This window comes from Phocoena phocoena, chromosome 10 (genome assembly GCF_963924675.1).
Source record: "Phocoena phocoena chromosome 10, mPhoPho1.1, whole genome shotgun sequence".
NCBI classification, from domain to species: domain Eukaryota; kingdom Metazoa; phylum Chordata; class Mammalia; order Artiodactyla; family Phocoenidae; genus Phocoena; species Phocoena phocoena.
In genome coordinates, this window is record NC_089228.1 from 7,868,519 (window position 1) to 7,896,326 (window position 27,808).

Consider the following 27,808-nt stretch of genomic DNA (forward strand, 5'->3'; position numbering starts at 1 on the left):
ATTGCCTGTGCTTTTGGTATCATATCCAGGAAATCATTCCTAAGACTGTTATAAGGCTTTTTCCCTTTATTTTCTCCAGGCAGCTTTATAGTTTCAAGTCTTTATTCTCTTGCAGTGGAAATCCAGTTTTCCCAGCACTATTTGTTGAAGAGACTGTCCTTTCCCCATTGTGTACTCCTGGCACCCTTTTCTTTTTTTTTCTTTTTTTTTTTTTTTAACATCTTTATTGGGGTATAATTGCTTTACAATAGTGTGTTAGTTTCTGATTTATAACAAAGTGAATCAGCTATACATATACATGTGCTCCCATGTGTCTTCCCTCTTGCGTCTCCCTCCCTCCCACTCTCCCCCTCCCACCCCTCCAGGCTGTCACAAAGCACCGAGCTAATATCCCTGTGCCTTGCGGCTGCTTCCCCCCAGCTATCTACCTTACTACGTTTGTTAGTGTGTATATGTCCATGACTCTCTCTCGCCCTGTCAAAACTCACCCTTCCCCCTCCCCATATCCTCAAGTCCGTTCTCCAGTAGGTCTGCGCCTCTATTCCTGTCTTATCCCTAGGTTCTTCATGACATTTTTTCCCCTTAAATTCCATATATATGTGTTAGCATACGGTATTTGTCTTTGTCTTTCTGACTTACTTCACTCTGTATGACAGACTCTAGGTCTATCCATCTCATTACAAATAACTCAATTTCATTTCTTTTTAAGGCTGAGTAATATTCCATTGTGTATATGTGCCACATCTTCTTTATCCATTCGTCCGATGATGGGTGCTTAGGTTCTTTCCATCTCCGGGCTATTGTAAATAGAGCTGCAATGAACATTTTGGTACATGACTCTTTTTGAATTTTGGTTTTCTCAGGGTATATGCCCAGTAGTGGGATTGCTGGGTCGTATGGTAATTCTATTTGTAGTTTTTTAAGGAACCTCCATACTGTTCTCCATAGTGGCTGAACCAATTCACATTCCCACCAGCAGTGCAAGAGTGTCCCCTTTTCTCCACACCCTCTCCAGCATTTATTGTTTCTAGATTTTTTGATGATGGCCATTCTGACTGGTGTGAGATGATATCTCATTGTAGTTTTGATTTGCATTTCTCTAATGATTAATGATGTTGAGCATTCTTTCATGTGTTTGTTGGCATTCTGTATATCTTCTTTGGAGAAATGTCTGTTTAGGTCTTCTGCCCATTTTTGGATGGGGTTGTTTGTTTTTTTGTTATTGAGCTGCATGAGCTGCTTGTAAATTTTGGAGATTAATCCTTTGTCAGTTGCTTCATTTGCAAATGTTTTCTCCCATTCTGAGGGTTGTCTTTTGGTCTTGATTATGGTTTCCTTTGCTGTGCAAAAGCTTTGAAGTTTCATTAGGTCCCATTTGTTTATTTTTGTTTTTATTTCCATTACTCTAGGAGGTGGGTCAGAAAGGATCTTGCTGTGATTTATGTCATAGAGTGTTCTTCCTATGTTTTCCTCTAAGAGTTTGATAGTTTCTGGCCTTACATTTAGGTCTTTAATCCATTTTGAGCTTATTTTTGTGTATGGTGTTAGGGAGTGATCTAATTTCATACTTTTACATGTACCTGTCCAGTTTTCCCAGCACCATTTATTGAAGAGGCTGTCCTTTCTCCACTGTACATTCCTGCCTCCTTTATCAAAGATAAGGTGTCCATATGTGCGTGGGTTTATCTCTGGGCTTTCTATCCTGTTCCACTGATCTATCTTTCTGTTTTTGTGCCAGTACCATACTGTCTTGATTACTGTTGCTTTGTAGTATAGTCTGAAGTCAGGGAGCCTGATTCCTCCAGCTCCTTTTTTCGTTCTCAAGATTGCTGTGGCTATTCGGGGTCTTTTGTGTTTCCATACAAATTGTGAAATTTTTTGTTCTAGTTCTGTGAAAAATGCCAGTGGTAGTTTGATAGGGATTGCATTGAATCTGTAGATTGCTTTGGGTAGTAGAGTCATTTTCACAATGTTGATTCTTCCCATCCAAGAACATGGTATATCTCTCCATCTATTTGTATCATCTTTAATTTCTTTCATCAGTGTCTTATAATTTTCTGCATACAGGTCTTTCGTATCCTTAGGTAGGTTTATTCCTAGATATTTTATTCTTTTTGTTGCAATGGTAAATGGGAGTGTTTTCTTGATTTCACTTTCAGATTTTTCATCATTAGTATATAGGAATGCCAGAGATTTCTGTGCATTAATTTTGTATCCTGCTACTTTACCAAATTCATTGATTAGCTCTAGTAGTTTTCTGGTAGCATCTTTAGGATTCTCTATGTATAGTATCATGTCATCTGCAAACAGTGACAGCTTTACTTCTTCTTTTCCGATGTGGATTCCTTTTATTTCCTTTTCTTCTCTGATTGCTGTGGCTAAAACTTCCAAAACTATGTTGAATAAGAGTGGTGAGAGTGGGCAACCTTGTCTTGTTCCTGATCTTAGTGGAAATGCTTTCAGTTTTTCACCATTGAGGATGATGTTTGCTGTGGGCTTGTCATATATGGCCTTTATTATGTTGAGGAAAGTTCCCTCTATGCCTACTTTCTGGAGGGTTTTTATCATAAATGGGTGTTGAATTTTGTCGAAAGCTTTCTCTGCATCTATTGAGATGATCATATGGTTTTTCTCCTTCAATTTGTTAATATGGTTTATCACATTGATAGATTTGCGTATATTGAAGAATCCTTGCATTCCTGGAATAAACCCTACTTGATCATGGTGTATGATCCTTTTAATGTGCTGTTGGATTCTGTTTGCTAGTATTTTGTTGAGGATTTTTGCATCTATGTTCATCAGTGATATTGGCCTGTAGTTTTCTTTCTTTGTGACATCCTTGTCTGGTTTTGGTATCAAGGTGATGGTGGCCTCGTAGAAGGAATTTGGGAGTGTTCCTCCCTCTGCTATATTTTGGAAGAGTTCGAGAAGGATAGGTGTTAGCTCTTCTCTAAACGTTTGATAGAATTCACCTGTGAAGCCATCTGGTCCTGGGCTTTTGTTTGTTGGAAGATTTTTTTTTTTTTTTCTGTTTTTTTTTTTTTTTTTTTTTTTTTTTGCGGTACGCGGGCCTCTCACTGCTGCGGCCTCTCCCGTTGCGGAGCACAGGCTCCGGACGCGCAGGCCCAGCGGCCACGGCCCACGGGCCCAGCCGCTCCACGGCACGTGGGATCCTCCCGGACCGGGGCACGAACCCGCGTCCCCTGCATCGGCAGGCAGACTCCCAACCACTGCGCCACCAGGGAAGCCCTGTTGGAAGATTTTTAATCACAGTTTCAATTTCAGTGCTTGTGATTGGTCTGTTCATATTTTCTATTTCTTCGTGATTCAGTCTTGGCAGGTTGTGCATTTCTAAGAATTTGTCCATTTCTTCCAGATTGTCCATTTTATTGGCATAGAGTTGCTTGTAGTAATCTCTCATGATTTTTTTTATTTCTGCAGTGTCAGTTGTTATTTCTCCTTTCTCATTTCTAATTCTATTGATTTGAGTCTTCTCCCTTTTTTTCTTGATGAGTCTGGCTAGTGGTTTATCTATTTTGTTTATCTTCTCAAAGAACCAGCTTTTAGTTTTATTGATCTTTGCTATCGTTTCCTTCATTTCTTTTTCATTTATTTCTGATCTGATTTTTATGATTTCTTTCCTTCTGCTAGCTTTGGGGCTTTTTTGTTCTTCTTTCTCTAATTGCTTGAGGTGCAAGGTTAGGTTGTTTATTCGAGATGTTTCCTGCTTCTTAAGGTGGGCTTGTATTGCTATAAACTTCCCCCTTAGAACTGCTTTTGCTGCATCCCATAGGTTTTGGGTCGTTGTGTCTCCATTGTCATTTGTTTCTAGGTATTTTTTTATTTCCTCTTTGATTTCTTCAGTGATCACTTCATTATTAAGTAGTGTATTGTTTAGCCTCCACGTGTTTGTATATTTTACAGATCTTTTCCTGTAATTGATATCTAGTCTCATGGCGTTGTGGTCGGAAAAGATACTTGATACAATTTCAATTTTCTTAAATTTACCAAGGCTTGATTTGTGACCCAAGATATGATCTATCCTGGAGAATGTTCCATGAGCACTTGAGAAAAATGTGTATTCTGTTGTTTTTGGATGGAGTGTCCTATAAATATCAATTAAGTCCATCTTGTTTAATGTATCATTTAAAGCTTGTGTTTCCTTATTTATTTTCATTTTGGATGATCTGTCCATGGGTGAAAGTGGGGTGTTAAAGTCCCCTACTATGAATGTGTTACTGTCAATTTCCCCTTTTATGGCTGTTAGTATTTGCCTTACTTATTGAGGTGCTCCTATGTTGGGTGCATAAATATTTACAATTGTTATATCTTCTTCTTGGATCGATCCCTTGATCATTATGTAGTGTCCTTCTTTATCCCTTTTAATAGTCCTTATTTTAAAGTCTATTTTGTCTGATATGAGAATTGCTACTCCAGCTTTCTTTTGGTTTCCATTTGCATGGAATATCTTTTTCCATCCCCTTACTTTCAGTCTGTATGTGTCTCTAGGTCTGAGGTGGGTCTCTTGTAGACAGCATATATAAGGGTCTTGTTTTTGTATCCATTCAGCCAATCTGTGTCTTTTGGTGGGAGCATTTAGTCCATTTGCATTTAAGGTAATTATCGATATATATGTTCCTATTCCCATTTTCTATATTGTTTTGGGTTCGTTATTATAGGTCGTTTCCTTCTTTTGCATTTCTTATCTAGAGAAGTTCCTTTAGCATTTGTTGTAAAGCTGGTTTGGTGGTGCTGAACTCTCTCAGCTTTTGCTTGTCTGTAAAGGTTTTAATTTCTCCATCAAATCTGAATGAGATCCTTGCTGGGTAGAGTAGTCTTGGTTGCAGGTTTTTCTCCTTCATCACTTACAGTATGTCCTGCCACTCCCTTCTGGCTTGTAGGGTTTCTGCTGAGAGATCAGCTGTTAACCTTATGGGGATTCCCTTGTGTGTTATTTGTTGTTTTTCCCTTGCTGCTTTTAATATGCTTTCTTTGTATTTAATTTTTGATAGTTTGATTAATATGTGTCTTGGCGTATTTCTCCTTGTATTTATCCTGTATGGGACTCTCTGTGCTTCCTGGACTTGATTAACTATTTCCTTTCCCATATTAGGGAAGTTTTCAACTATAATCTCTTCAAATATTTTCTCAGTCCCTTTCTTTTTTTCTTCTTCTTCTGGAACCCCTATAATTCGAATGTTGGTGCGTTTAATGTTGTCCCAGAGCTTTCTGAGACTATCCTCAGTTCTTTTCATTCTTTTTTCTTTATTCTGCTCTGCAGTAGTTATTTCCACTACTTTATCTTCCAGGTCACTTATCCGTTCTTCTGCCTCAGTTATTCTGCTATTGATCCTATCTAGAGTACTTTTAATTTCATTTATTGCGTTGTTCATCGTTGCTTGTTTCATCTTTAGTTCTTGTAGGTCCTTGTTAACTGTTTCTTGCATTTTGTCCATTCTACTTCCAAGATTTCGGATCATCCTTACTATCATTATTCTGAATTCTTTTTCAGGTAGATTGCCTATTTCCTCTTCATTTGTTAGGTCCGGTGGGTTTTTATCTTGCTCCTTCATCTGCTGTGTGTTTTTCTGTCTTCTCATTTTGCTTATCTTACTGTGATTGGGGTCTCCTTTTTGCAGGCTGCACGTTCGTAGTTCCCGTTGTTTTTGATGTCTGTCTCCAGTGGCTAAGGTTGTTTCAGCGGGTTGTGTAGGCTTCCTGGTGGAGGGGACTAGTGCCTGTGTTGTGCTGGATGAGGCTGGATCTTGTCTCTCTAGTGGGCAGGTTCACGTCTGGTGGTGTGTTTTGGGGTGTCTGTGGCCTTGTTATGATTTTCGGCAGCCTCTCTGCTAATGGGTGGGGTTGTGTTCCTGTTTTGCTAGTTGTTTGGCATAGGTTGTCCAGCACTGTGGCTTGCTGGTCGTTGAGTGAAGCTGGGTGCTGGTGTTAAGATGGAGGTCTCTGGGAGATTTCCACCGTTTAATATTATGTGGAGCTGGGAGGTCTCTTGTTGATCAGTGTCCTGAAGTTGGCTCTCCTACCTCAGAGGCAGAGCCCTGCCTCCTGGGTTGGAGCACCAAGAGCCTTTCATCCACACGGCTCAGAATAAAAGGGAGGAAAAGTAGAGAGAATTATTAGAAGTATGAGGAAAGAAAGAAGGAAAGGAGGAAAGGAAGGAAGGAAGAAAGAAGCAAAGAAGGAAAGAAAGGAGGGAGGGAGGGAGGAAGGAAGGAAGGTAGGAGGGAAAGAAGGAGAAAATGTAGAGAGAATTAGTAGAAATATGAGGAAAGAAAGAAGGAAAGGAGGAAAGGAAGGAAGGAAGAAAGAAGCAAAGAAGGAAAGAAAGGGAGGGAGGGGGGAAGGAAGGAGGGAAAGAAGGAGAAAATGTAGAGAGAATTAGTAGAAGTTTGAGGAAAGAAAGAAGTAAAGGAGGAAAGGAAGGAAGGAAGAAAGAAGCAAAGAAGGAAAGAAAGGAGGGAGGGAGGGAGGGAGGAAGGGAGGAAGGAAGGAGGGAAAGAAGGAAAAAAGAAAGAAAGAAGATACAGTAAAAATAAAATAAAGTATAATATAGTTATTGTACTAAAAAATATTTAGAAAGAAAAAAAAAAAAAAAAGAACAGATAGAACCCTAGGACAAATGTTGGAAACAAAGCTATACAGAGAAAATCTTACACAGAAGCATACACATACGTGTTCACAAAGAGAGGCAAAAGGGGAAAAATCATAAATCCTGCTCCCAGAGACCACCTCCTCAACCTGGGGTGATTCGCTGTCTAAAGGAGGGAAGGAAGGAAGGAAAGAAAGAAAGAACGAAGGTAAAGTACAATAAAGTTATTACAATTAAAATTAATTATTAAGAAAAAAAAAATTTTTTTTTTTTTTTAAAAAAACCATGGACGGATAGAGCCCTAGGACAAATGTTGGAAGCAAAGCTATACAGAGAAAATCTTACACAGAAGCATACACATACATGTTCACAAAGAGAGGCAAAGGGGGAAAAATCATAAATCCTGCTCCCAGAGACCACCCCCTCAACCTGGGGTGATTCGCTGTCTAAAGGAGGGAAGGAGGGAAGGAAAGAAAGAAAGAAAGAACGAAGGTAAAGTTCAATAAAGTTATTACAATTAAAATTAATTATTAAAAAAAAATTTTTTTTTTTTTTTTTTTTTAAAAAAAAACCATGGACGGATAGAGCCCTAGGACAAATGGTGGAAGCAAGAGTATACAGACAAGATCTCACACAGAAGCATACACGCACACATTCACAAAAAGAGGAAAAGGGAAAAAAATCACAGATCTCGCTCCTAAATTCCCCCTCTTCAATTTGGGATCACTCCCTGTCTATTCAGGTATTCCACAATGCAGGGCACATCAAGTTGATTGTGGAGCTTCAATCCGCCGCCTCCGCGGCTGCCGGGAGAGACCTCCCCCTCTCCTCCCTGCTCTCACAGCTCACAGGAGCTCAGCTTTGTACCCGGCCCTGCCCCTGCGCGCAGATCGCTGGAGGGCGTCTGTTTTTTTGCTCAGACAGGACGGGGTTAAAGGAGCCGCTGATTCGGGAGCTCCGGCTCACTCAGGCCGGGGGTTGGGGGATGGGGGAAGGCGGGGCACTGCGTGCGGGGCGGGCCTGCGGCGGCAGAGGCGGCATGACGCTGCGGCAGAGGCCGGCGTGACGCTGCACCAGCCTGAGACCCGCCGTGCGTACTCCCGGGGAAGTTGTCCCTGGATCCCGGGAACCTGGCAGTGGCGGCCTGCACAGGCTCCGCGGAAGAGGGGCGCGGAGAGTGACCTGCGCTCGCACACAGCCCCCCTGGTGGCGGCAGCAGCAGCCCCAGCGTCTCCCGCCCGTCTCTGGGGTCCGCGGTTTCAGCCGCGGCTCGCGCCCGTCTCTGGGGCTCGCGCTTCCCGCCGCGGCTCGAGCCCGTCTCGGGGGCTCGCGCCCTCAGCCGCGGCTCGCGCCCGTCTCTGGGGTTCGCGCTTTTAGCCGCGGCTCGCGCCCGTCTCTGGAGTTCCTTTAAGCAGCGCTCTTAAACCCCTCTCCTCGCGCACCAGGAAACAAAGAGGGAAGAAAAAGTCTCTTGCCTCTTCGGCCGGTGCAGGCTTTTCCCCGAACTCCCTCCCGGCTAGTCGTGGCGCACCAACCCCTTCAGGCTATGCTCAAGCCGCCAACCCCAGTCCTCTCCCTGCGCTCCGTCCAAAACCGAAACCCGAGCCTCAGCTCGCAGCCCCGCCCGCCCCGGCGGGTGAGCAGACAAGCCTCTCGGGTTGGTGAGTGCCGGTCGGCACCGATCGTCTGTGCGGGAATCTCCCCGCTTTGCCCTCCACACCCGTCGCTGTGCACCACTCCACGGTCCCGAAGCTCCCCCCTCCGCCTCCCGCAGTCTCCGCCCGCGGAGGGGCTTCCTAGTGTGTGGAAACTTTTCCTCCTTCACAGCTCCCTCCCACTGGTGCAGGTGCCGTCCTTATTCTTTTGTCTCTGTTTTTTCTTTTTTCTTTTGCCCTACCCAGGTACGTGGGGAGTTTCTTGCCTTTTGGGAGCTCTGAGGTCTTCTGCCAGCCTTCAGTAGGTGTTCTGTAGGAGTTGTTCCACGTGTAGATGTATTTCTGGTGTATCCGAGAGGAGGAAGGCGATCTCCACGTCTTACTCTTCCGCCATCTTCCCGCCGACTCCTGGCACCCTTTTCAAGGACCATTTGACTGCCTATGTGTGGGTTTATTTCTGGGTTCTCTATTCCATTGGTGTACATTCCTGTCTTTATGCTAATACCATATTATTTTGATTACTGTAGATTTGTAATATGTTTTGAAGTCTGGAAATGTGAGACCTCTAGCTTTGCCTTTCACATTATTTTGGCTATTCAAGGTCCTTTGTGGTTCCATATAAAGTTTAGAATTGACTTACCTGTTTCTGCAAAAAATACCATTGGTATTTTGATAAGGATTGCATTGAATCTGTGGATTGCTTTTGTTAGTATGAGCATTTTAACAATGTTAAGTTATCCAGTCAGTGAACACGGAAGTGTCTTCTGCAGTTTCTCTCAGCAGTGTTTTATAGTTTTCAGTGTACTTGTCTTTTGCCGCCTTGGTTAACTTTGTTCCTAATTATGTTATTCTTTGTGATGCTATTGTAAATGTGATTGTTTTCTTAATATCTTTTCTGGATTGCTAGTTTTAGAAGTGAAACTGACTTGTGCATTTTGATCTCGTATCCATCAACTTCGCTGAATTCATTTATTAGTTCTAGCAATTTTTCTTGTGGTATCTTTAGAATTTTCTACATATAAGATTATGTCATCTGTGAACTGAGATAATTTTACTTCTTCCTTTCTGATTTGGATGTTCTCTATTTCTTTTTAACGTTTAATTGCTCTAGGTAGCACTTCAAGTACTATTTTGAATAGAAGTGGCAAGAGTGGGCATTGTTGCCATGCTTCTGATCTTAATGGAAATCTTTGGGTATGATATTAGCTGTGTGCTTTTCATAATGGCTTTTATTATGTTGAGGTAATTTCCTTCTAATTTTGTTGAGTTTTTTTTTTTATCATGTAAGGGGGTTGAATTTTGTCAGATGCTTTTTCTGCATCTATTGTGAGATGATCATATGATTTTTATCCTTGTTCTGTTAGTGGTGTAGCACATTGATTTTTGTATGTCAACCTATCCTTGCATACCAGGAATGAATCCCACTGGGTCATGGTGATGATGCTTTTTAATGTGTGGTTGAATTCAGTTTGCTAATATTTATTGATGATTTTTCATCAGGGATTTTGGTCTGTAGTTTTCTTGTAATGTCTTTGGTATCAGAATAATGCTTGCCTCATAAAATAAGTTTGGAAGTGTTTCCTTCTCAATTTTTATGAAATGTTTGAGAAAGATTGGTGTTAATTCTTTTAATGTTTGGTAGAATTCTGCGGTGAAGCCATCTGGTTGTAGGCTTTTCTTTGTTGGGAGATTTTTGATTACTGGTTCAGTCTATGCACTAGTTTCAAGTCAGTTCGTATTTTCTATTTCTTCATGAATCAGTCTTGGTACGTTCAACTTGTTGGTATATATTGTTCACACTAGTCTCTTTTAACTCTTTTTATTTCTGTGGCATCAGTTTTAATGTCTCCTCTATCATTTCTGATTTTATTTACTTGAGTCTTCATTTTTTCTTAGTCTGGTTAAGGGTTTGTCAGCTTTGTCAGTCTTTTCAGGAACCAACTCTTAATTCCATTGATTTTTTTTTTCCTATTCTCTTTTGTTTATTTCTGCTCTAATCTTTACTATTTCCTTTCTTTCAGTAACTTTGGGCTTAGTTAGTTCTTTCTCTAGTTCCTTGGTATGTAAAGTTAGGTTTTTATTTGAGATTTTTTTTTCTTGTTCTTAGTGTAGCCATTTACTTCTATAAACCTCCCTCTCAGTGGTGCTTTTGCAGCATCCCTTAAGTTTTGGTGTGTTGTGATTTCACTTTTTAAAACATTTTCTGATTTCCCTTTTCATTTCTTCTTTGACCTATTGCCTGTTCGGGAGTGTGTTAATTTCCACATATTTGTGAATTTTCCATTTTTTTTCTTCTGCTGTTGATTTCTAGTTTCATTCTGTTATGGTCAGAAAAGATACTTGATGTGATTATTTTCTGACTCAACATGTAATCTCTCCTGGACAGTGGTCTCTGTGCACTTGAAAAGAATGTGTGCTCTGCTGATGTTCTGTATATGTCTGTTAGATGCCTTTGGTCTATTGTATTGTTTAAATTCTCTGTTTCCTTATTGATCTTCTGTCCTATCCATCATTGAAAGTTGAGGCATTGAAACCTTCTACTATTATTGTTTTGCTATGTGTTTCTCTAGTTCTGTTGGTGTTTGCTTTGTGTGTTTGGGTGCTCTTTTATGGTGTCCTATAAGTCCCTTAGGCTTCTTCTTTCTTTTTCCTTTTTGTGCCTATGAATGAATAATTTCAAACGACTTGTCTCTAAGTGCATTGATTCTTCTGCTTGATCAAGTCCACTGCTGAGCTCTTCAGGTAAATTTTTCATTTCAGTTTCAAGTATCCCCTGCTTTTCAAAAGTTTGCTTTATAACACTTCCCTTTTATGAAAGACCTACATTAGGACCAATTTCCATTAACCAAAAGAAATCTGAAGAGGATTTTCACTTTTACAAAAAAAAGGCAAAAGGTGAAAATAGCCTTCAGTATTTTTTTTGAATGAACTGTAATAGAAGTGGTGTGCACCCTGAACAGCGCGAGTGGCACCCCTGGCAACTACACTCAGCATCACGGCATCAAGCCGCCATGGCTTTGAACTGTGTCTGTGAGTATCTGTGTTTCATCTTGCTTTATTTTGTGCATCTTCACTTTTTCACTTTATGCCATTTTGGCTTATGAAAGTTTTCACAGGACCAGTCAACTTTCAGATGGTGGGGGAAACCTGTATTATATTCTTCATCTCCAGAATTTCTGTTTGGTTCTCTTTTGTGTTTTATGTCTGTGCTGATACTTTCGTTTTGTTCATGCATCATTTTCCTTAGTTCGTCGGGCATCTTTATGATGGTTATTTAAAATTTTTTGTCAGGTAATTCATACACATCTGTTTTTTTAGGATTAGTTTCTGGAGATGGGCCATGTTTTCCTGTTTCTTTGTATGCCTTGTTACTCTGTTGGGATCCATGCATTTGAAAAAACAGTCACCTTGTACAGGATTTACAGACAAGCTTCATATAGGGAAAGCCAGATGTTCCTGTACTAACTCACCAGCCAGCCCAGCTAGAGATTCTGGGGACCTCTTAAACCTTTTCTGTGGATGGATCTTCTCTAGACTTATGAGTATAGTTAGAGATGTTTTGCTGGTTTCTTTTTTCATTACTGTGTAATCTTTTGCTGCTTCTTGTATCTGTGGTACTTCAGAGTATTTGCAATTGCAGCAAACTGCCCAGCTCTTTTTTGTTCCTAGCGGCCCCCAGGCACTAGAGTATGCCAGGTCCCATCAGAACTCCAAGTCAGGCAAGGTAGAAGCAGTCCCTGGGGCAGCCCCTTGGAAAGTTGAAATACTGGTTGCATCCTTCTGTCTTCTCTTTCTCTCCAAATGAGAAGCCACTGAGTTATATCGGCCTGCATCTGTATTGTGGGTCCTCTGGAGCAGTGTCCCAGCTCTTTTTTGTTCTCGTTAGTCTCCAGGCATTTAGAGTATGACAGGTCTCTTCAGTACTGTGAATTGGATGAGATAGACACAAGTCCCTTGGGCAGCCCCCTGAAAAGCTGGAACGTTGGATGCACGTTCTTCCCCAAGAGAAGCTGAGAGGTGGGAATTTCTCCTGCTCGCTCCCAGGGGAGGGGTAATGGTGAATGAGTGACTACTCGTGCACACCGTCACCTTTGTTCTCAGCCACTCCAACCTGGTCCCCTTTCTTGTCAGTGATTAGATTCAGGCAAGATGGAAACCAGTCCCTGGGGCAGCCGCATGAAAAGGCTGAACATTTCATATGTGTTTCAGTCTTCTCTTGCTCCCTCCCCCGGAGTACGGAGTGTCTTTCTGATTATGTGGTACTGAGCCAGGGGTAGGAACTCTGGCAAGTGAGGGCCACAAGTTTTCTACTGGCTTTGATGTGGCTGGTTTTGTGCTTGCCTTGGGGTATAGGAGCATCTTAACTAGTACCTGGATTTCTCACAAAGGGAATTGGTTTATGTATTGTTGTTGATTTGTGTTTCCATGGGAAAAGTTAGGGTCTAGCTTCCTGTTCTGCCATCTTGCTGACATCACCCCACTCTCTATGGCTAATTTATTCATATACTAAGGTATGACGTTCTGGGGCGTCTACTCAATGCCCATGCATTTAGTGAGGTTCCTCCAACCTGCCTGCTAGGAATTTCATGAACTCTTGGCGCTTTGTTACCTCTCCAGTTATTGTTCTTTCCCTGGAAGTTGATCTTTGTTTGGCCTTATGGATTTTCACGCCCGTGTATGTGCAGATTTGCCTTCAGTCAGAATCGAATGGATTTGTATTCATATTTCTGGAGGTCTTTCTGTATGTAGCATCTTTCTTTCTGGTACTCTGCCCTACAAATTCTAGCTACCTGGATTGCCCTGAACTCTGATCTTTGTTTTTTTTTTTTTTTTTTTTTAAACATCTTTACTGGGGTATAATTGCTTTACAATGGTGTGTTAGTTTCTGCTTTATAACAAAGTGAATCAGTTATACATATGTTCCCATATGTCTTCCCTCTTGCGTCTCCCTCCCTCCCACTCTCCCTATCCCACCCCTGATCTTTGTTTCTTCAACTAGCAAGACTTTGGGCTTTTGGCTTTCCTCCCTGCACTGTGGTCCAAAGTCTGAAAATTTAGAAAGAGTTGTTCTATATTTTCCCCTGGTATTTTAGTTGTTTACAGAAGGAGGGTAATTCTGGATATTGGTTACTTTCTCATGGACAGAGATGGAAGTCTACTCTATATATTTTAATTATGTCATTTTAGGGAAGAAAGACTTGACTTTTTATGAAATCAGTGAACTCAGCTGAAAAATTAACCTTTACTTCCATTCTTTTTTTTTTCATGTTTCTTTGTCACATACAGTTGTCACTGATGTCATTCTTTATCTAAGAGGAATTCAGTGGAGAATACTTCCAATAATGATAATTTATTTTATGAGCACTTATTTTTCATACTCTACCTGTCATGATTCAATAGGCATTTTCTACTAATCATCAGTTGTCACAGGTTCCCTCAAGACTAAAAGCTGCTCTGGGTCTGTAATTGTTTTAATGACACAAAAGCCCCTGGAGCTTAGTAGAAGCCAGACTTAGCTATCGTGTTCTGCTATCATCCTGGACTGACTAGAATTGGTGACCCAGAATCCTAGCCACTTTGCTGTTCCTTTCCTTAAACATTTCAGGACTTGTCATTTAAAATTCTTTATTCGGTTTTCCTATGTTAGCTTTTTGGGTGTAGGTAATGACTGCATTTGCATATCTGCTGCTCTTAAGGTTTGAGTGGGGTGCAGTGGCAGAATGCAGGACAGTTAAATTGATCCAAATTCATGCTATTAAAGAGTACATTTTGGGGGAGAGGGCCTGGACTTAACTCCAATCCATAAAACACCGTTAAGTGAGAATGTTCTCACTAATAGATCCATCTGCTTAAGTGCCAATTTACTTTGCACTTGAAGTTTTTCTGACTTGATAATTGAAGATGCTCAAAATATTTACTTCTAGGTGAAATCATTGGCTTTTAGGCACTGTTAAATTACCACGATTTTAAAGATGGACCAGCAGTCATTTTTCTTTTTCTTTTGTGGATTTTTGACTCACAAAATTATTTGAGGCTTGTGTTGTAATAAAAAGCAATTTAGGGCTTCCCTGGTAGCACAGTGGTTAAGAATCCACCTGCCAATGCAGGGGACATGGGTTCGAGCCCTGGTCTGGGAAGATCCCACATGCTGTGGAGCAGCTAAGCCCGTGTGCCCCAACTACTGAGCCTACGTGCCTAGAGCCCGTGCTCCACAACTAGAGAAGCCACCGCAATGAGAAGCCCATGCACCGCAATGAAGAGTAGACCCCGCTCCCCACAACTAGAGAAAGCCCATGCACAGCAACGAAGACCCAACACAGCCATAAAAAAGCAATTTAATTTTACTAAAAAAAAAAGTGAAATGTTCTGTTTACTGACTTTTTCTAAATTAAGAGGCAATGTAAGATGCTTTTAGGCAAATAGTCAGTATTCTTCTTCTTTATCATTCTTATGAGGCAGCACTGTGAAGCAAGACGGGAGAAAAGAGATAGTTACACATACAGAAGGGACATACAGTTATGCAGAACTGCCCTTATGGAGATGCTGGAGTGCTGGTTGTTTGTTGGAGGGATGTTATTCTCTTATCAACTAACTGGTCACTTAACACTGGACTTAGAGGCAGAGGTCAGCTTTCTCAGCTTTGAAAGGATCCTTCGAAAGCATCTCCTATACCTTTCAAACTTGGAACTGGATTTTCTTTTTTTTTGTGGTACGTGGGCCTGTCACTGTTGTGGCCTCTCCCGTTGCGGAGCACAGGCTCCAGACACGCAGGCTCAGTGGCCATGGCTCACGGGCCCAGCCGCTCAGCGGCATGTGGGATCTTCCCGGACCGGGGCACGAACCCACGTGCCCTGCATCGGCAGGCGGACTCTCAACCACTTCGCCACCAGGGAAGCCCTGGATTTTCTTTTTTTAATTGGACACTTTAGAATTATTTTTGACATGGTTCATTTTCTCATAAAATCCTTAAGATCACATGCAAAATGGATTGGTTTAAGTTTTAGAAACTTGCTTTTTACTGTCAGGATGCTATGCTCTTCTGATATATGAAAGCCAGCAGATGGCTGCATCCTGTTTGAGATTAGAAATACCTCCTTCCCCAGGCTTGCTTGCCTCTTTGAAACTACCCTTTATTTCATTGTTTTATTCTTCCCTCCCCCACCCTATACACATGGCTCATTGTTGGGCTTTTGGGTGGAAAAACAAACTTCACAGGTGATTTAAATAAAGCCAGCTAGGAACACACGGTTCAAAGTTGTTCAACTGCTCTACTTTGATTGAAATATCATGGTTGCTCACTAGAGAATAAATTATGCTGGTCTGCAGTTCACCAGTACATATTTGGTAGTAGACTGGTAAGTTGAAATTAAGCCAAGGGCTTGATCCACTTTGGACTAGTGTCTGGTTCTCCATGTTTGGACAGAAAACACGTATAAGATTATGCAGAAGAGAAAGCAGTAGCCTCATTTTACATACTCTGATACAGGTGATCCTATTAATTAAGTACATATTGGTATTACATAGGTATATATAATAAGTGCTTCTTAGAAGCAAATCATAAATATTTTAAATAATTAATTAGAAATATGTTAAAAGCTCGGGCTCCGATACATGCCTTTGCCACCTATTAATTCCATAATCTTGGGCAAGTTGGTTAAGCTGTATGCTGCATTTTCCTTCTTGTAAAATGGGACTGATAGTACCGACCTCAGGGTTGCTGTACGGATTGAAAGTGTTAATACAGCTAACATGCTTAAAACAGAGTGCACAGTAAGTACACAATGTTATGTTAAATCGAATGAAATTGCCAATATTTGTCCTTTCTTGACTTACCAAAAGTTTCATATGGTTCAAGCTAGTACAAAAGCATATTAATTAAAAAAGTAATTGTTGTTCAATCAGAATCACATATTATGGATGTGATTTACTGATCAAAATCCGTTGGATTTCTCTTGAAGACTGGGGATAGAGCCTGGCAACTAAACTAAAGCCAACAATAATCTCTGCAGGTGACTCAGATGAGCAGCCAGGTTTGGGAATTCTTGACTTACAGTATCACTCAGGAGAGTTTATATACTGTGGAGAGAATAACATTGATAGTCAAGAGAATGAGTCTAGAGAGGAATTTTGCCTCAGGATGAATCATATTTCAGGTCTCATCCGCATCTGGTTTAGGTGATATTTAGATGAGAGTTTGGACTTCAGACTTTAGAGTTGATGTTGGGATGAATTACGACTTTTGGGATTGGTGGGATGGGGAGAATGTGTATTGCACATGAGAAGGACATGGATTTTGGGGGTAAGGGGTGAAATGCTATGGACTGAAGTGTGTTCCCCCCCACCCCAGAATTCATAAGCCCTCAGCCCCAGTTTGATGGTATTTGGAGGTGGTGCCTTTGGGAGATGCCCCTTATAGTGGGATTAGTGCCCTTATAAGAAGAGATATAGAAAAATTAAAAAAAAGAAGAGCTATAGAAAGCTTGTTCTTTCTTCTCTGGCCATAACAGGACACAGTGAGTAGGCAGCTGTTTATAAGCCAGGAAGAGAGTCCTCACCACAAACCTGTGATACTGGCACCTTGATCTTGAACTTCTAGCTTCCAGAACTGTGAGAAAAGAAATTCCTGTTGTTTAAGCAACCAGTCTGTGGTATTTTTTACGGCAGGCAGAGTAAGACACCTAATTCCTCCCTCCAGTCCTTTGTATCACTGCTGTCATTCATTTTACTTACATGTAAGCATATGTATATTTACATAAGCATAAATAATCTAATTTGCTGCTATTATTTTGAACAAACTATTGTCTGTTACATCAATTAAGAATAAGAAAAAAAGGTTTTAATTTTACCTGTACTTATTCCTTCTGGAATTGCTCTTCTTTTCTGTATGTGGATCCAAGTGTCTGGCTTATATTATTTTTCTTTTCTCTGAAGAACTTCTTTTTTTAACGTTTCTGGCAATGTCAGTCTACTGGGAGCACATTTCCTTAATTATTGTTTGTCTGAGAAAGTCTTCTATTTCTCTTTCAATTTTGAGGGATCATTTTGCAGAATATAAAATTCTAGGTTGGTGGGTTTTTTCTCTCTTGCTTGCATGGTTTCTGAGAAATCAGATTTAATTCTTACCTTTGCTCATCTGTAAGTAAGGTGTTTTTTCCCCTCTGGCTTTTTCCAAGATTTTTTCTTTATTTTTGATTTTCCACAGTTTGAATGTGATATACCAAGTTGTGGGGTTTTTGGCATTTTTCCTTCTTGGTGTTCTTTTAGCTGCTTGGATCTGTGGTTTGGTGTCTGACAATCTGAGGGAAATTCTCAGTCATTAATGCTTCAAATATTTCTTGCTTTCTCTTTTTCTTCTGTTTCTGGTATTGTTATTACGTGTATGTTACACCTTTTATGGTTGTCCTGCTAAAAAATGTTCTTGAATATTGTTCTGTGGGGTTTTTTTTTTCCAATCTTTTTTCTTTTTGCTTTATAGCTTTGGAAGATTTTATTGAGATATCCTCAAGTGCAGTGATTTTTTTTTTCCCTCAGCTGTGTCCTGTCTACTAATGAGAACATGAAAGACATTTTTCATTTCTTCTACAGTTTCTCATCTTAGCATTTCTTTTTTTGATTCTTCCTTAGAATTTTCACCTCTCTGTATACATTACCCATTTCTTCTTGCATGTTGTCTACTTTGTCCAGTAGAGCCCTTAGCATCTTAATCATAGTTGTTTTAAGTTTCTGGTCTGATAATTCCAACATTCCTGCCATATCTAACTATGCTAATGATGCCTGCAGTTTCTTCAAACTGTGTTTTTTGCCTTTTAGTATGCCTTATAATTTTTTCCTAATAGTGGGACATGATGTACTGGGTAAAAGCAAGTGTAGTAAATAGGCCTGTACTAATGTGTCATGAGATTGGTGGGGGCTGGGTAGTGTTCTATATTCCTACAATTAGGTCTGTCTCTTAGTGAGCCTGTGCCCTGGACTGTGAACTTCACAAGTGATTCTCAATTTTTTACCCCCTTAGGTGGGACAGGATGGCTAGAGGTAGCTGAAGTTGGTTATTTCCCATCCCCCAGGTTAGCTGGGCTCTGGTAATAGCCCAATAGAATAGGCTCCAGTAAAACCTTTTCTCTTGAAGTTAGGCCTTGTTAAGAAGAACAGAGTGCTCTTGTGTATTTCAAAGTGATTTACTTTTCCTCCTCTCCCTGCAGAAGAACTAGAGAATTTTTTTCTTATAGTCACTGTGAGAACCTGGTAGAACCCTTGGAGCAAAAACTCACATAACTGTCAGGCCTCCCCTCCCCAATGTCTGGGTCCCCATTGAGTTTTTAACTCTCAGACTTGTCCACACTGAGCCTCCAGCAATTGGTCAATTACAGTTCAGATTTTCCTATGCCAACAGTGGTTCCAGCAGAACCTCTTTCTCTGGTTCCCATGGAAGTTTCTGCTCTGGGTACGTTGTATTTCTTTGTATCCATCCTGTCTGTCTCTTCAGTTTTGGAGGCAGCAGTTTACCTCATAAGGTCACTTCTCTGATGGATCTCGGGAGGATTATTGATTTTTTAGTTTGTTCAGCTTTTTACGGGTTATTAGAGGGAGTGATGACTTCCAAGCTCCTTACGTGCCAAACTGGAAGTCCTCGTTTATTTTTCTTTGCTTCCCCAAAGAACTTCACTTGTTGCCTGATGTTTCTTTTTCATAATGTGTTTCATTGTTCCTGGGTGCTCTTACTGAGGCTGGCATGACTTGTTCACTTCCAGGATGTCTGTACCCGAAATCCTACTGCCTCCTTCTCCTTAACTAAACTGAATCCTTTAATGAGGCCCCTTCACTAAGGTGAATTTGTGCCAATAGCAAATGGTACCAGTAAGGTACCATTGTATTAGTCACATTTGGGGAGATCATTTTATGCTGCTTTGGGTGTGAAGAATTAGTTCATGCCAATTTCCACTTAAATTGTTAAGACTTAAATACATTGTCCTTAATACACTGAATTGTACTGTAATTACCTCACGCTTTTTTAACTCCTTGAGGTCAAGAATCTTCCCTCTTTCCTTAGTGTCTGCCACAAAAGTATTTGTAAAGTGTGGGATGAAGGGTATCATTTACAGAGTTAGGATGTAGAAATCCCTAATTTGATAATCCAGGTATATATTATTTCTTAACACATGTATAGATCTTATTTCAAAATTTATATTTTAGAATGTTAGGCAGTGGAGATATCTGACATGTTTATACAAATTCATCCTAGGTCTTACGTGTATGTTTCCTTCATTTTACAGATGGAAGATACAGAGAGTGATACATGTTGCTTATAGAGTTGTGATATGCTAGGGACTCAATTATTATTATTTGATATGTTTCCCTTTTCTAAAAATGCTATTTAATCATATTTGCAAATGTGTAGAGATAGAGTAGAGGTACTGGAATTTTGAGATTATAATGATATACCTTAGATGATGGAAATATTCTAGGGTTTAAGTCAGGTTTTGTTAGAAGTCAGAATCCAGTAGTCTTATACAGCTTAAGTAATTTATTATGTTGCATTTGTGTTTTTGCAGACTGTTCTCTTTGTATAAGAAAATTTCTGTCCTATAAAACACAATGTCCAACTTGCTGTGTGGTGAGTTTTTCTTTTCTTTTTTTCTTTAAACTAAGTGGTGCAGATATTTGTGCTTCATGTATACACAAAAGCCCAGGGAAGATGTATAATTATTGAATTAAGCTATATCAAAGACAGTTTCAGAAAGGACTTATAAAATACATATATGGAGAACTGGGCTTTGTCCAACTTTTCATAAAGATTTCTGATAACCTACATGTATTTTAGGAAGAAAAAACTAATTTTAAGATCAGGACATAGCACACTTTAATTCTTATGAACTGTGTTTTTATGGTTCCTCACTTTTTATAATTTCTCAACTTGGGTAGAAAATCTGATGGTAGGATCATTTATTTGCAAAGGATTGATGTTTAAGTATTTGTGCAGAAGGCAAAGATTCAGCTTAACTGGCCCCTTACCTTTTTCCCAAACCAGGCCTTCAGGGAAAACACCAAGAAACTTGTTAAAGTTTCTGAAGCATTTTATGTAGTGGAAATAGGTGAAAAGGTATGTAAAAAGGGAAGGTAAACATAAGTAGGAATAAAGAAAGAAGGAAAAGAGATAGTAAGGTCTGATAGAAAGGACACTGGGGCTAATTAAAGGGTTTGGGTTCTAGTTTGGTGCCTCTGGTAGGTGCATCGTGTCAGGATGTCACTGAACTTGTTTGGCTCCCAAGTCTAAGCTCTTTCCAACTAGGGATGCTGCTGTCATCAAGATGGTATCATCACAGAGATAAAGTGTATGCCGTTTACGCTAGATAGCTACTGGGTTTATCGTTTTCCTCTTGCAGTCTTGAACACCAATCTTGTTTTTAAAGTCTCTTTGAGCACCTAAGGCTCCTGTGTTATTACTTTAAAAGAGCATCTCTGTTCTGCTTTTCAGGAGACATTTTTGGGAAAGCTGAGTGCTGGCATTTTGAAGAAGGATTCTTGCTCATACTAGGTTTTATCTTAGTACAGAGTACATATGTTTTTACCAGATGCTTTGGAGAGTTTTTAAACAGACTTCCAGTCAGCAGATAGTGATTCACTGTTTTAAAATTCCGTGTTAGTATGAGATGAATGAACTTTATTTTGAGGTTTTCCTGGAAGACTTAGTGGGATGGGGAATCTCAGGAGGATGAGACATACGTTTTCAAAAACAAGATTATGACAAGTTAATTATTGTTTCTGACCTTTTTCTATCTGTTGTTTTTCTTTTCCAGACAGTCACAGAGCCGGACCTGAAAAATAACCGTGTATTAGATGAACTGGTAAAAAGCTTGAATTTTGCACGGTATGATTTTATTTTGTGACTAATCCCTAACTGCTTTTGCCTTTTATATGTGTCCGTCCCTTTACTCTGTGCACTTTTCGGGATTAGGGAATGCAGGGCTGCATATTTGGGGGTAAAAGAAGGGATGCAACAACAGTCATTAATCACATACGGACAATCTAATCATAATAGGATTTTCTTCCTTTACCAAACAGAAAGTCTCCTGTTATGAAAAACAAGAGTTAAAATGTAGATTTGGGCACTTACTTTTGAGTATTTCAGAAATACTTCAGCTTTATCTTTTATTTTCCCTGCCCCAGCATTAGAATCAACCATTTTCCCAAGGAGCCCTGGGTCCTTTTATTGGAGAATGGCATTTAGAAATTAGGATCTGGAGCTGGGTATGCTCATTGTTAACTGCGGTGTCATTGCTTCTAAACCCTCTCAGTGGACAGAGCTGGGTAGCATATGCATGTGTATGTGTACACACATATATGTATAATAGTTTCTGTGTCATATATTAATCCATTAATTCTTAATCCAATTTGCTCAGCATGTATAAAATGATGTGTAACATGAAATGTGTAATCGCTGGTGCTTTATAAAGTGTAGCTTTACTTCTTTACTGTCAAATGTATGATGGTGATAGTCATTGCTCACCCAGAGGGATTTAAAAAGGCATGTATTATCAGACAATATCTTGAATTATTTTTAGTTTTAATCATGCAAGCCAAGCAGGAGTTTTTGGAGTTTTTATTAGGAACATATTGTGTTTAGTTAATGGTTAGGTGCCCACATACTTAAGTACATGAATTCCAAGCTTGTTGGGACATTCTTGGAGGTTCATCACATTACTTCTAAAAATGTAAAGAGATTTCTTCCAGTAGAATTGCACATTTTTTCATTGGTTTGCATACTAAAAACAATCAGATTTAGTACTCTAAACTCGCCTAGTAAGGCATTTTAGAAATCAGCTGGTTGGTTATTTCCCTAGGCAGAGTCATAAGAAGGTGGTGTACTTTCCTAGATTAAGACACTCTGAGATTCTCTGGTGCTCATAATTAAAGTGATTGCTTTTCTTATTTTAAAGTCCTTCACCAGTTAGATATTGAAGTTGGTAGGAAAAGATGGAGACATGTATTTAAAAAGGAATTGATCGGCTGTTTGCTTTTCTCTGAGGCAGCAGAATTGTATCTCATAGCTTATTTTTTCCTCAGCTGGTATTGAAAGCCTAACAGCCTCCCTGCTAGGAAAAAGGGAGTGTTAGGAAGAACTGCATCTGTTTGTTGAAGATAAATGATCAGCATCTTTGAGTTCATAGAACCTTTGATAACTTAAAGGGAGGCCTTGGAATGATTGCGCTCTCTCCTTCTCTCCTCCCTCCCCAAAGAAATAGGCTATTTAAATATTCTTTGTAGTGGGTGTGGTGGGGTAGGAAGCATTCTTTGTAGATTTGGGACAGATTTTATCATTTGTTTCTCCCTCTGTTTGCCTTCTTGGAATTGCTTTATGGGGAACATTTCTTGGACATTTGTCATATCTAGAGTGCTGTTGGTACTTCATTTGCAAAATTAGTAGGGTTGAAATTCAACGTAATCGGTTTCATTACTTGTTTGAAATTTGGTTTAGATCAGTGAGGGAGGAAGTTTAATTTTATGAGTAAAATGTAAGTTATTTATATTGTTTATTGATTTCATTTCTTCCTGTGCTTCCCATCTGTCATTGCCATTTTATGATATTATGATTTTTAAAAATTTAATATTCTAAACTGAATAACAAAAGAGTTTTGGAAATAATTCCAGAGGTTTTCAGGCACAAGGCTGACATGTGGATCTTACATTTTCTTCTAACTTTTGGCCTTTATTTTCAGGAAACAAGTGTTTTGTGTTCTTTTTTCCCTTGACTTTTTTTTTTGCGGGTTACGCGGGCCTCTCACTGCTGTGGCCTCTCCCGCCACAGAGCAACAGGCTCCGGATGCGCAGGCCCAGCGGCCACGGCCCACGGGCGCAGCCGCTCCGCGGCATGTGGGACCCTCCCGAACCAGGGCACGCACCCGCGTCCCCTGCATCGGCAGGCGGACTCTCAACCACTGCGCTACCAGGGAAGCCCCCCTTGACTCATTTTTATTTAAAATAATGTTCTTAAGAAACTGTTGTATTGAACAAAATTTATTTAGAATATTGTTCCAAGTGGAACATCAAAATTTATTTAGAATGTTCCAAGTGGAACATCATTCTTTTTTTATTTTAAATGGATTTATTTATTTATTTTTGGCTGCGTTGGGTCTTCGTTGCTGTGCGCGGGCTTTCTCTACTTGTGGTGAGCAGGGGCTACTCTTCGTTACGGTGCGCGGGCTTCTTACTGTGGTGGCTTCTCTTGTTGCAGAGCATGGGCTCTAGGCGCGTGGTGTGGGCTCTAGAGCACAGTCTCGGTAGTTGTGGCGCACGGACTTAGTTGCTCCGTGGCATGTGGGATCTTCCCCGACCAGGGCTCGAACCCGTGTCCCTGCGTTGGCAGGCAGATTCTTGACCACTGCGCCACCAAGGAAGTCCCTGGAATATCATTCTTGACCTAAGCAAGAAAATGTTGTTTTTGTATTTTTGCATAGCAGCCAGTCTACATGTATATTATATGTTTTTACAAATTGAGAGTATAGAGCATTATTTATTGCTTTGGTTTATCCACCATCAAGGTATGAATTTTTCTCCAGGTACTTTATCCAAGTTTAAAAATTTAAACAGGGACATCCCTGGTGGCACAGTGGTTAAGAATCCGCCTGCCAGTGCAGGGGACACGGGTTTGAGCCCTGGTCCGGGAAGATCCCACATGCCACGGAGCAGCTAAGCCCGTGTGCCACAACTACTGAGCCCATGTGCCACAACTACTGAAGCCCATGTGCCTGGAGTCCGTGTTCCACAACAGGAGGAGCCACTGAAATGAGAAGCCCATGCACCACAATGAAGAGTAGCCCCCTCTCGCCGCAACTAGAGAAAGCTCGCGTGCAGCAATGAAGACCCAATGCAGCCAATAAATGAATGAATGAATGAATAAATAAATAAATAAATTTAAACAGATGACAATGGATAATTCCCTTAGCATCTCACAAGAGTATGTAGAGTATAATTTCACCTTTCCTTATGGTATAGTTTAAAGCATACTGGGTTTGGGTTCAGGCAGATTTAGGTTCCAGTCTTGACCCTACTAGTTTTGATATGAGTGTGATCAAGATATTAATCCTTTTTGGCTTCTGTTCCACATCTGAACAATGGGAATAATATTGTTGACACTTTGAGGAATTGTAAGGATTAGAAATGAAGAGGTATATTAAAAGATATATAGCATAGTACTGTATCTGGAACAAAGGAACCTAAGAAAAGATTCCTATCATTACTATCTATATATTTTATCTATTTATATTGTGGTGCCCTGTTACACATATGTGCATGCCCTGAGGAGCTAATGAGACCTTGTGCTTTGGTGGGCCTCTGCCTGTTTGACCAAATGGTCCTAGACTGCCGTTTGCATATTCCAGATTAGAACAGATATTTTCAGGGACATTTACTAGTTGCCAAAGTCCATGGACTTGATTGCATGGATTTTATGACTGCCCATGTCTACCCAGAGGCCTGTTTTCACTTTTGATTCTTAGCCACATTCTGAAGAGGTAAAGTTATTGTATAGTTAACAAATGGGGAAGATTTTCCTGTATTTTATTGTCACAGTTATTCTGAAAGTCCATAATTCATCCAATTTGAACGTCTGTGAGGAATGCTGTTAGGCGTTATAATGCCAACTCACTTTAATATACAGGAGTGATGGAAAGTGAAGGAAAAATTAGCAATTCAGTCTGAGTATCAATTTTGGAATTAATATTTTCACACAGCTCATTTTTAAGGTATGTGAATTGCCATAAACAGTCTCATGGTTTTAAATACCAGTTGTACGTTCATGGCTTCCAGATTTATATATCAGCTAGATCTGTCTCCAGGACATCATCGTCACATATCCAACTGCTTATCTCACACCTCTGCTTGGACCCCTTAAAACCAGAACTAAACTGATTCCCTCTGCTGCCCCCCAGGCCCCACTCCCAATCTGCTGCTCCCACAGTCTCGCTCATCTCAGTAAATGGCAGCTCCCGCCTCTCTCCCTCAAGGCCAAAAAACCTTGGGGTCATCCTTGACCCCGCTCTTTCACACTTAGTCTGTCATTCCATCAGTAAGTCCCATTGGTTCTATCTCTGCTCTCCTTCCAGAATCTGACAACTTTCCCTCACCATGCCAATCCTGTTCAAGCCAGCGTCAGCCCAGATACGGTGATTACTTTCTTAGTGGTCTTACCTCTGCTTTTGTCCTCTTACAGTCCTTCTGAGGGCAGCAACCAAACCGATCCTTGAAAATAAAAAGTAGGTCATACTGCATGTCCCTCAGATGTGGTTTCCTATCTCATTTGGAGCAGAACCCCAAGTCGTCTCGATGGCAGTCCTCTGGGCCCTGCAGAGTAGGCTCCCTGACTTCCTTGCCTGCTTCTCTCCGCCAGGTCAATTAGCTCCCGTCACACTGGCCTTCTCCCTGTTTCTCAAACATGTTAATCACACTCTGACCTTAGAGACTCTGCTTACTGATATTTCTGAGTGAAAGTGTTTCCCTAGATGTCCACACAGTTTAATCCTCTACTTTCTTGGGCTGTGTTTTTCATAGGCATCTTCTCAGTGAAGTCTTCTGTGACCATCCTGTAAAGAGTATCAAGCTTATCCTCTCCGAATTCATGGCTTCATCGGCTTCCTTTTTTTCATAGTAATTTTCACATATGTTGTGGGTGTCTATTCTCTCTTCCCTTACTATAGTGTAAACTTCATGAGGACAGAAACTATTTTGTTTTCTATTGTATTTCCACTGCTGAGATTAGCAGGCACCTGAAGAAGTTAATGAATTTTAATTTTAGCATGGGGCATAATTTTATTATTGCAGTGGTGCAACTGTCTGCCACGTTCTTTATTGGTATGTGTTGAAGTAAGAGATCAAATTGGAAGACTAAAATTTGTCTCAATTGTGAGTAAAAGCAAAAAGGAGTTATCTCTAGGGTAGACACTTAGCTGAAAAGGTATACTTGTGTAGCAGCATGGAAGTGATTTATCAGTGATAGTTTTATCCGTTAGTTGGAGAGTGTGTCTTTTACTTTGTCATAATGAGATGAAAGCTTTTCTTAGAACCTTCTTTGTACCAAATCCACATCCTAGAAGAAAAAGAGACTTAATGATTGTGGTTCTCTACTTTTACTTTATTTCTCTTTCCTCGCAAAGACGAAGATCCTGAATTTTTTTTTTTAACCTCCCACTGTAGCTTTTATTTATTCACTTTCAAACTTTTTATTGTGGAAAAGTTCAAATATATATAAAAATAGAGAACATGGTGTAATGACCCTCAGGTACACATCACCTTCCTTAAACATTTATCAGCTTATGGACGTCCTTGATCTTCTACACATCTACTCACCCTCTTTCAACCCTGATTATTCATTTAAAAATATTTAATAGTAATGTTGAAAATAGTAGATATGCCTATTAGTCTAAGGACATATTTAAAACGATCAAAGCATTCAGATTATGACTGGCAATTAAATATGATATAAAGCAGGATATCTTGTTGTAAATAGAGTTTTTGTGGGTTTCTGTAAAACTGTAAAGCAGAATAAGATATGGACTGCTTTTTTCTTTTTGTATTATTTCCTGCCCAGTGAAGTAACTAACCCCGAGGTGGTATGAGTGTTAATAGAGTAGTTTTATTGACTTCAGGCCAACAGAGAAAGGGAAATTCCGTAAAAAAATATGTCGTTGTGGTAAGCATTTGGTCTTTTTCTGAATCTTTTGAATTCAAATGATAGTATATGGATTATTTTTTCCCCTGTTTCCATATTGATAGACATTTGGGCTGTTTCTGGTTTTTGTCTATTATGAATACTACTGCTGTGAACATTCTGGTACATATCTTTTGGCATGTATTTCTTTTGGCATATATCTAGAAGTGTAGTTGCTAGGTCAGAGACTAGGCATTCATTTATTTGCTGGTATCTTTAAAGCTAGTTTCCAAATGGTTAAAACAATTACATTTCGACCGTGAAGTATGAGAGTTCCAGTTGCTCCATAGCCTCACCAACAGTTGCTATTCCTGGTCTTTCTAGTTGTAGCCTTTCTCATTAGTATATCAGTGAGATTTTAAAAAATTATTGTTACTGTTTTTATTTTTACTATTTCTTGACTTTTTAACACTGTGGTAAAATTTACATATAATGAAATACATAAAGTCTGAATTTTGATAATCATACATCTGTGTCATTACCATCATAGTCAAGATACGGAACATTTCCATACCATGACTTCTTTATTCTGCTTCTAGTCAGTCCCACCCCCATAGGCCATTTGGGTTTCTATCATCATAGATTGTTCTTAAACTTCATGTAAGTGGAATCATACAGTATACGTTTATTCTTTTCTTTTGCTTCACATACTGTTTCTATTATTTGCCTATGTTACTGCTTGTGTCGGTATTTTCTTTTTTACTGCTGAATAGTATCCATTGTATGAATACGCACAATGTGCTTATCTATGCCTCTATTGATGAATTTGAATTGTTTCCAATTTATGGCTAGTATTGTAAGAGCTCCTGTGAACATTTGTGTGCAGTCTTTGTGTAGGCGTCTATT

The 27,808-nt window shown here is 39.9% G+C and overlaps 1 protein-coding gene across 2 annotated transcripts in view; it reads left to right on the top strand.

Annotated features, from left to right (window-relative positions):
• Window positions 1–27,808, top strand: part of RAD18 (RAD18 E3 ubiquitin protein ligase) — a 125,847-nt gene that overhangs the window by 20,175 nt on the left and 77,864 nt on the right. For both annotated transcript variants that reach the window (XM_065885617.1, XM_065885616.1), the window contains exons 3-4: window positions 19,812–19,873; window positions 21,057–21,127. In XM_065885617.1, the coding sequence (XP_065741689.1) occupies window positions 19,812–19,873; window positions 21,057–21,127 (133 nt within the window). The remainder of the gene's footprint in view (window positions 1–19,811; window positions 19,874–21,056; window positions 21,128–27,808) is intronic.